Here is a 10,038-nt window from a genome sequence, read left to right on the forward strand (position 1 = left end):
ATAAGTTCCAAACTCCTATAGGCGAAAGATTCTAAGTCAGGAGGTGAGAGAATCAGATTTCAAAAAAGATGGGGGCAGATTTGCCGGGTGAGGTGGCGGAACGCGGAAGCTAAGCTGTGGCTGAGGGGTGTGATGACGGATATTACCTTTTCCCCAAGGACCCTCTCCTCGGGCAGAACTTCTCAACCAAGCTGCAGACCCAGTCTGTGTCAGAGTGGGCGAGGGGGGCCCACCAAAGAGTTCCCATTCCTGGCCACGGCCAGGCCAGTCCCCAGCGCCTCTCAGCCTTAGAAGAACCTTCGGGACCTCCGAGCTCCCTTGACCTCACACCACGCCAGCCTGTGGACTGGCCATCCTCAGCGTCCTGGGATGTTACCTCAGCTCCTTACACGTGGACAGGGGCTTCCCACGTGACTAAAATGCAGCCCCCTGAGAAAAACAGCAGCCTTGTCTGTTGCTAGTGGACGTGTGCAGTGGTGCAGCCCCCGTAGAAAATAGCCTGGCAGTCCCTCAAAATGTTAAACATAGAATCGCAGTATGATCTCAGGATTCCACTCCTGGGCATACACCCGGGAGAAATAAATACATTTTGTGCAGAAAGCATGCGTCCACACAAAAACTTGGGCAGAAATGTGCATAGCAGCATTATTCACAATAGCCAGAAAGCGGAAACAATCCAGTTGTCTGCCAATGGACGAATGGATAAAGAAAATGCATATCCATACAAAGGAATATTATTCAGCTACAAAAAAACAATGAAAAACCGATATAACGTGGATGAACCTCAGAAACAGTAAGTGAGTGAAAGAACGCAGACACAAAAAGTCATATACCGTATGATTCCATTCATATGAAATGCCCAGAATAGACATTCACAGACAAAGCAGTTCAGTGGTGGCCAGGGGCTGGGGGAAGCGGGATGGGGAGTGACTGCTAATGGGGACAGGGTTTCATTCTGGGGTGGTAGAAATGTTCTGAAATTAGTGGTGATATGAACATACTAAAAAACATGGACTTGTACACTTTAAAATGGTGAATTTTATGCTGTGGGAATTATATTTCAATTAAAAAAAAAAAAGCGCAGCCCCCTCCCTTAATTATACCTGGGCAGCACTAGTCGATTTCTTGTTGGAGTGGTCATAGATGGCTTTCACCAAGCATAAAAGCCTGGCCTTGAAGATGAGCCAGCTCAATGAGCCAGGTGTTCACATCCAACAATGGCTCAGGTGAGACAGACGGTACCAGATGTCCTGGAGGAACAGTGCGGGCCAGCTCTCCTGGAGCACGGAGTCCCTTGTGGAAGACTAGATGACGATCAGCCTTGAATGTGAAGCCAAGGGGTTTGGACCTTATCTTGTCAGCAGCCAGGGAGCCATGGAAGGTTTCTGGGGAGAGTACCAGTCAGACTTGGTGATGGCTTTGGCTGTCATATCCTGGTTGGAGGGATGCTGTCCAGTGTCTCCTAAAGGCCTGCCATCGGCCACAAGCCCTGGGATCTGGCAAGGGGCCGGGGGAGAAAGCAAGGAGGAGCGACATGAGGGAGGGTGTTGCCTGGAACCCCGCCTGGTGGCTGAACCTCCCCTTCTCTCTCCTTCAGATCCTGGTGAAGACCATGATACGGAAGCGTTCCTTCGGGAACCCGTTCGAAGGCAGCCGGAGGGAGGAGCGCTCGTTTTCAGCGCCCGGAAACCTGCTCCTGTGAGTGTCCGCCTGTCTCCCTCCGGGGCGGGAAGCTGGGGGCTGCACGCAGGCCAGCCTCGCTCGGCCCGCTCTGCCTGGGCCCGTCCCTGGAGCGGTACTGTCTGGAAAGGCTCGGACCAGACGCGCCCTGTGCGCGGGAAGTCGGAGCAGCTGCTGGCTGGGGTCTCACCCCACCCCGGGCTCCATCCGCCTCCTTTTGCGGATGGCTCATCCACCCTGAAGCTTTACCTTTCTCAGGGGACTTGCACTTTAACTGGGGAGGCTCTTGACAATCAGAAGGCACTTTCGTGGCCCAGAAGCAGGTGTGCTTGATGGCGGGTTTTCGGCCCCGTGTTGGGTGAGCAAGCCATTCTCACTCATGGGTCTCTACATGTCGCGGCGGAGCAGTGTCCTGCTCATAAGTGCCCTGGGAACAGCACTGTGAAGCTGGCGTTTGGGGCCTGAGTGTCTCTGGGGTGGGGGTCAGGTATCCCGTGGATCTCAAGTGTCCCTTCTCACTTCCCTTTTCCCTTCCCTCTGGTGATTCTAGCAAAAAACCAACCAGGGAGTGGGAACCCCTGTCTGAGCCCAAGGTAACGCCTGCCTGCCTGTAGCCTCTGCCGGGGCCTGGGGGCGGGGGCAGCTGCAGAGCACGGGGCATCCTCACCCAGGCGGACGGTCCCCCCTGCTGTGCCCAGGCTCACCTTGGGCCTCCGGACCCAGGATGAAAATGGGCATCCAGGGCTCAGACCCGACGGCGGGCCGTGCATGTGAGCTGGGGCTGCGGGTGCATGGCGCTCCGCCCGCGATGCCTGTGAATCCACCCAGGTCTTCCAACCCAGCCGGGCACCCACATATGCTCAGGGCATGTCCATGGCATTGAAGCTCTTGTCACAGGGCCCCGTGGCTGCCCCTGCTCTGGGTCAGCGTGGTCAGAGCATAGGCCAGGCATGCTGCGCCCCCGCGGCTCTTCAGCATCTGCCCTTTCTTCTCACTAGTGTAGACCTAGAAAATAAGTCCCCTTCCAGCCTGCAGCAAAGGAGGATCTGGACCTTTTCATCCAGTCAGTCATCCCTCTTCCAGAAAGTGTTACTAGTCCCTTTCAGGATAGATGAACGTTTTTGTCCCTGTAAGACTAAGATGACAGTACTTGGCACCCCTTCTGCCACTCACCCCTCCAGTGCCCGTGGCAGGGAGCAATCCTAGTACCAGCTGAGCCCAACTTACCCCAAAGACCTCAGCTGGGCGCTCCAGACAGCCATTTCTCTGGTTTAAAAGCAGCTTTACTGAGATATAATTCATATAGCATATAATTCACCTGTTTAGACTGCGTAATTCTTTGTTGTTGTTTTTTTACTATAGTCACAGTTGTTCACCATCTCCACAATTAATTTGAGAACATTTTCATTAGCCCAAGAAGAAACCCAGCACCCTTAGCTCTCACCACCCACCTCCCCTATTCCCCAGCAACCACTAATCTACTTTTAGTTTCTGTAGATTTGGTTATTCTGGATATTTCCTATATAGAATCATACAGTATGTGGCCTTTTGTGTCTGGCTTCTCTGACACAGCATCACGTTTTTAAGGTTCATCTATAGTGTAGCATGTCAGTGCTCCATCCCTTTTTATGGCTAAATAATATTCCATTGTATGGAGAGGTGACATTTTATTTATTTGGTGATGAACACTTGCCACTTTTTGGCTATTACGAATGAGTAATGCTGACGTGAACATTCTTGTTCAAGTGGCAGCTTTTTCTCTTGGTTAAGAGTTGGCTTATGAGATGAAATTTACTGGCCACTCATACTATAAGAGTCAGAGGCGTAAATGGTAACATGGGAAGAATGCTCGTTTGGGGATTATTTATGCTTCTCTGCAGCGGGGAAAGTGGCAATTAGCAATCAGAGCTGGTCGACGACAGCCTTATGACAGCTGCCTCAGTCCCTGCTGGATGTTCCCGGATGTCTCTGCAGCCAGATGACAGGGTGGCTCTGCCTGCAGTTCAAGCCTCACAGGGTGACAGGAAGTGGAAGCAAAACGGGCTGGTCTTGACTCAGTCTTTCTCTTCTCAACTTCAGTTTTAGGGTTTGCCTCCCGTCTGTGTGCAAGTTTGTCTTTTTTTTTTTTATGAATCAAAATTGCAAGACACCAACAGACTGAGATTGGCCCAGATGGCTTTACTGCCCCTTTATTCCCTCACCTGCAGCCCCAGGAACACCTGGAGGTTACCTGCCCTTGTCCTCAGCCTGCAGTTGGGATGCTTTGGTTGTCTGAATGGTCCAGCACTCTGGAGCTCATGGGGCTTAGTCATTGGAGGCCTTGTCCCAAGTCCCACCATCTGTTACAGTGAGACCCGCCCGGAGGAGCAGGCAGCTGCTAGGACAGAAACCGAGGACCTGTTTGGGCATCTAGTGACAGTTGCCTCCCCGGGAGACTTGACCCTCTCTTCTTTGGCATAAACATAAAGCCAACTCTTTTTTTTTTTTTTCAACAAAGAGGGTTTTCTTCCTAGAAATGTACAGACACCATGCTTTCCATTGTGCAGGAGCAGTTTCTCTTCTGACCAGGGGCATACAGTGGACATTAGTCCTGTGTGACAAGCCCAGGGGCTTCCCTTAGGAGCACGGCTTTGCCCGATGGTGTGGCTCATGGCTTGGGCCCCTCCTTAGGGATTTGCCTTCACATCTCCGCATCACTCCTCCCATGTTCGTCACCCCAGACAGCTCTAGCTGGAGTGCTTTGGGATATGGCCGCTCTGGGACACGAGGACACCTTTCCCCTCACTGGCTTGGTCGAGTCTGCTCTGGTCACTCACATCAGGGAGAGGAGGGGCCCTTCCCTCAGTCCGAGGTGTCCCGTAGGCCTGCGTGCAGGGACAGGTCTGTTGACAATTATTTCCTGAAGGCTGGCTGTGGGCCAGGCCCAGCCCAGGCGGTCAGGCTTGCTGCCCCCCAAGAAGTTCACCTGGTGATGGAAAACAAATGTCATGGTTCCTGCCCAGCAAGAGCTTATAGCCTGGGGTGGGGAGCAGAATTCAAGGTACCCAAAAAAACCCCTCAGGGGACGGACCTCAACGTGGGTCCCACACAGTAGTATGCGCCGTGATTTTAGGTGTTAGGCAGATAGGTTCGCATCTATTTTTATAGTCCCTTGCTATCTTTGGCAGATGACGCTGGTTTTCCATTTACGGAGCGGATACCAAGTGTCTTTTTGAAAATTTTACATAAGCAAGACCAAAAAAAAAGGCGGGGGGGCCGGGGGGTAAGGAGAGAATCTAAAAGAAGCGGCTAAGTACATAAGGCTCAAAAAAAAAGCCCGCCCCGCCGCCCCGCCCCGCCCCGCCCCGTCCTAACGCGGCTTTTCTGTTCGGTGAGCAGGAAGCAAGGCAGCGAAGACAGCTTCCCGGGCCCCGACCCGCCCCCCGTGGGGGAGGAGGAAGTGCTCTTGTGAAAGGCGGCAAAAAGCGTGGAGAGTTGGGGGGCCCCGGCCCCGGCCCGCGGCCCGCGCACGCGCATGCGCCCTCTGTGGCCGGAGCAGGCGATGGAGTAGCTGCCGGACCGCCCCGCGACCTCGCATGCTGGCGTCTCACCTCCCGGCCCGCGCACGCTGCGTTTCCATAGCAGCATGTCCTACGGAAACCGAGCACGTGTGCAGAGCCTTGGCCGTCATCTCTGGTTGTTGTTTTTGTTTGTTTGTTTGTTTCTTTTTCCTTTGTTGTTTTTAAAGGGGACAAAAAAAAAAAGACTTGACTCCATGACGTCGACCTTGGCCGCTGGCTGGCTGAACGGGCGGGTGTGAGGAATCGCAGACCCAGAGCCACGTGCATTTCGGGACAATTGCTTTTTAAAACGTTTTTATGCCAAAAAAAAAAAAAAACCTTCGTCGTGAACTCAGAACCATGTCAGCTATACCAAGTGAATGTGTGTGGGGTTTGAAACTCATGTAAAACTGGCAGAAGACTATCGGGGAAGTGGTCTGAGACCACAGAGTTAGTCACCGCTGCATTTGAAAGGAAGGGGGAAGAGTGGGCGTGACTTCTCGCACAAACCCCAAACCTCAAACCATGCCACCTTCCAGAGCTGAGGACTCAAGGAGTCAGGGCAGGGCCAGCCCTCAGTAGCTGCAGGGAGCATTGGTGCAACTTATTTGTAAGAAGGACTTTTAACATTTTTCTATGGTTAGAATTGTAGTCAGGAAAACGAAAAGGGCTTGATGCTTAACTGCTTCATAAAGGCGATTTTCCAGCCCTAGAAGGGCATCAGCGGTTGTGGTGTGAGAAGTTTTGCCTAAAGGACCGAACAGGTCCTTTATGACAGCCGCTTAAGGGTTTCTGAAGTTATTAGCTGAGCGCTCTAGTAAATCTGTTAAATTTCAAAAAAACTCCAGGGTGAAATCCTACACTTCCATGTACATTACATGGCTTAAGAGTAAACAAACAAAAATTTTCAATTCTCCAACTAGGCTGAACTCCAGAGGAGTTCAGAAATCACTTAGAGCTTCCGGAATATATTCCGTGGCTTCAGGCATACGGATCAGAGTTGGAGCCAATGAAACCCATGCTTGTATATTAGCAGCTTAGCTTGTTTGTAACCTGTGTATTCTATGGACTGCCAAGGTTTTGTTTTCTTAAAAATACTAGCTGAGTGTTGTAGTTAGTGAAATACTTCCCCATTTTCTGGAGGGCCATTTAGGAAATACTTTCATTCGACTGAGACACAAATGATCGTTCTTACCAGCAAAGCCCTGTTGGGATCTACACGAGAACTTCGGGGCACCCTTTGAGAGAAGGCTATTGAAACCCAGAGCACTCCTCGGGGTTCAGGTGCACAAGGGCTTGGCACAGGATGTTCCCTTTTGTAGCCAAAAGTCCAGAAAGAAAAAGTTTACCTTTTTGACTTCCACTTCATATTGGGAAGTTTGGTTGCAGTTCAACTTCTTCCAGAGCCACACACGTGGGTGAGTCTGAAGTTCAAGTTGTAAGACAGCAGGAAGGACTTTGCCCTGGAAGATTCTCAGTATTTTGTGGTCCCTGACTTGGTGGAAACAGTAACCAAGCTCAGAAGAGCGTACTTTCCTGTAGTTTCTGTTTGATCAGTGTTGATATGAGGATTCTTTGCAGACACAGTGACACCAGGCCACGTGTCTCCCCGTCCAGCATGTTCACAGAGCCCAGGCGTTCTTGGCTTCCACAGATCTCCATAAGCTCCTGACTGTCGTCGTAGCCGGACTTTTCTTGCTATCTTATAATCAGTACACAATTAGGGGCTGCTAGTTTCCGAGAGCAAAGGACACCCGCCTGCTGGAGGGTCCTCCTGCCTGCTTGCTTGCTTTTTGTAACCTAGTACTTCCTCTTGCCCCTCTGTGCTTGTTTAAAGTTATGAGCTGCACCCCTTCCGGGAGCAACAGATGGGGTCTGGTAAGTTTGCAATAAGCACCTTGCAGTGGTTAAAGTCAGCCATTCCTTAGTCCTTGTCCCAGATGGAGTGTGTGGACTCCGGCCTGGCCATGTGGCTTGCCCAGGAAGGGCTTCTGCAGAACTCCCGTGTTTACACGACTGCATCAGGCAATGCCATTAATTCCCCCCACAAAACTCTCCATGTTAGGTTTCATATGTGGAATGCCAGCTGTCAGGCAGCTGTTTAGGCGGGTGGGTTGGGGGAGGCCCAAGTTCATAACTTTTTTTTTTTTTTTTTTTTTTACAAAGAAACACCAAAGAAAGTTATGGAAAGGAACTGCCACCCCCAAAATATATAAGCAGAGAGGGCTGTAGCACAAAGCATTAACTACCACTGTCTTGGAGCACAAAAGCCAGCTCTACTGGGAAAGGGGAGAAGCTGTTAGGAGCAGCTTTTTCAGAGGAGCAAAAACAATATGCATCAGTTTTTTTCTATTGCTGGCTCATCTGTGGGACCAATTTGGTATAAGCAACCTGTGGCCCGCATCTGTGGCCTTGAAGGAAGCACAAGCTCTCTCCCTGTCTTTGCCTGTTCCACTTCCCCCATCTATTCTGCAGGCTCACCAATGGCTCCCGTAAAGCCTTATCTTGCCCCTTGTTGGCACTGGGGGCCGGAGAGGCTGTCTCCCTACTGGTCTGGCCTTTCCCGTAAGGTAGGGCTCCCATCCTCAAAGCCTTTTTTGGAACAAGGAGGCAAATACCTGTGTGTTTAGACACCTAGGCTCCACTGTCGCTCTCATGCATCTTCCAAAGGGGAGCTTCCTGTTGCCAGGGAGGAAGAACCATGACCTCCACTTGCTTCTAAGGTGCTAGGGAAGGTTTCAAGGTCGTCGGTTCCCATCTTCTCTCCAGCTTTCTGGGCTGAGTTTCGTGGGACTGCTGACTTTTCTATTCTGTGATCTATTTACTGCCCGATGCTTGTTTTATTCCTGATCCTTTCTACTATGCATTTTCCTTTTATCAGGTGTACAAAGTTAAATACTGTGTATTTATCACTTAAAAATACATGAACTTAAGAGAAAAAATAAGCCTTTGGTGTTTTTCCACAGATGTTTAAGCTTCTCTGTAAACTTGAAATAAACAGACAGCAAAATGGTGCAAAGTCTGGGCCTCTTTGGGATTTTTCTGTTGGTGGTTGTTTAAGTCAGCGCTTTCTAGGACATCTGTCCTTACGTCTGTTTTCCTTCCTTAGGCTGACGGCGAGATCAGATGCCCAAGTCAGGGCTAATGTAGCCAGCATGACATTATTCATCCCTAATTTAAGCATGTGGTAGTGTCTCACTACTCAAAGCGTGGTACCTAAAACTAGCAGCAGCAGCATCACCTGGGAGCGGGTTAGAAATGCAGAGCCGCAGGCCTCACTTCCACAAGACTTACCAGGTGGCTTATCTGCACGGTGAAGGCTGAGAAGCACTGCTCTAGCTGGATAGTAATCGCTCGGTTCTCCTGATGGAGACCAAACCTGTGAGCAGCTGCGGGAGTGGTTGTAATCCCACACTGAGCAGGTCCTGTGAGGAGCCGTGCCACATGACACTTCACCCCACGAGGAAGGTATTAACTCCGTTTCATGGACCGTCAGCTGAAAACAGGCTCAGAAAAGGTAAGTCATTTGAGTTTACAGCATCTCGACAGGTGCCGGTTTTCATGCCGTCTGGAGACTGTTTTAGAACTGGATCCTTTTTCCGGATTAGAGGCCGAGGATGCCCTTGCATTCCAAATGCGAATCTAGCCCATGGCATTGCTCTACTGGCTTCACACTTCAGTTTTCTGTTATCAAGGACAGCAGATGAAGTCTCAAAGAGTCCTGTGCCGTAGCTGCAGAAATACAGCAGCGAAGTACCGACCGCTAAGACTCAAGAGCAGGTGTTCCTGTTAGAGACGCCACTGACGGAAGCTAAAAGAATGCACACAGGTGCATCACTTTGCAGTGTTTCATTGGTTTCAGAGACTCGCAGAAGCCCATCCCTGGATGCCAGGTTGAAGGACCCCCTACTTACGAGGCAGCACCAGAGAGCCAACAAACGGGGGTGTAGCTGAATGCAAGATGATTCTGGTGAGTAAAATCAGCAATGCCACCCCCACCTCTCACCCCGACTAGCTTTAGCATCTGTCTCAGAAAAGGAAAGCTAAAAAGAGTCTCCCCCACTCCAGTAACCATCGCTCCTTAGCCTGCAAGATAAGCCATTTCTAAAAATTCCGGCTCCATTTGACCCATGTGTGCAAGCAGGCATTTTTCAAAAAAGGCAGCAAAAACCAGAGCTTTTTCAAAAGGGGTTCAGTAAACTTTTTCTTTCTCCCAACGCAAGAAGAGCCCAGACTGGTCATTTATCCAACAGAAGAAGGGCACTTTTAAAATAAACCGTTCCTTCAGGACTTGGAAATGAAGTCATGACAAGGGGGAGGGCAAGCTGCTTTCTTTAGGGAGATCCTGAACACCTGATGCAAAATTAAGTCGGTGTGAAGGCTGAGCTAGAAATAGCTTCATTAACATTTTGAACCGGTGGCAAGGTAGGAGTAGGTGGTGCTGATTTTGGTTGGAAACTTCTGGAAAGCACATGGGGAGGGGAGAGGATAAGCCATTTTCATGTTACCCAGCGCTGTGTTCCCTAGAGTGGAGTATCACCATTTTATATAAATTGTAAGCACAGGTAAGGCAGGTGGTCACTACAAGAAAAAATATCTTGTAAACGCTATGGGAGCACAACCTAATGTTAAGAACAAAATTCCTAGGCCTTTAAGAGAAATCTAAAGTAGGAAAAAAAATAAATAAATGTCTACGCTCCAGCAACAGACTGTTTCAGGAACCTTATCTGAGCACAGCGAGCTGGGACAGCGAACGGATTTGGTGGTCAAAGTAAAAGAGAAAGTTCTAGCTCATGCTGTGGAACCACACAGACAAAGA

At 50.2% G+C, this 10,038-nt stretch overlaps 1 protein-coding gene across 1 annotated transcript in view; it reads left to right on the forward strand.

The window, feature by feature from the left end:
- Positions 1 to 8,238, forward strand: part of CAMKK2 (calcium/calmodulin dependent protein kinase kinase 2) — a 44,021-nt gene extending 35,783 nt beyond the window's left edge. The window contains 4 exon segments of the mRNA XM_015587966.2: positions 1,598 to 1,698; positions 2,231 to 2,273; positions 5,059 to 5,145; positions 5,147 to 8,238. Of these exon segments, the coding sequence (XP_015443452.2) occupies positions 1,598 to 1,698; positions 2,231 to 2,273; positions 5,059 to 5,145; positions 5,147 to 5,230 (315 nt within the window). The 3' untranslated portion in view covers positions 5,231 to 8,238.
- The last annotated feature ends 1,800 nt before the right edge of the window (positions 8,239 to 10,038 follow it).

Source organism: Pteropus alecto, unplaced genomic scaffold, assembly GCF_000325575.1.
Source record: "Pteropus alecto unplaced genomic scaffold, ASM32557v1 scaffold213, whole genome shotgun sequence".
Classification (NCBI taxonomy): domain Eukaryota; kingdom Metazoa; phylum Chordata; class Mammalia; order Chiroptera; family Pteropodidae; genus Pteropus; species Pteropus alecto.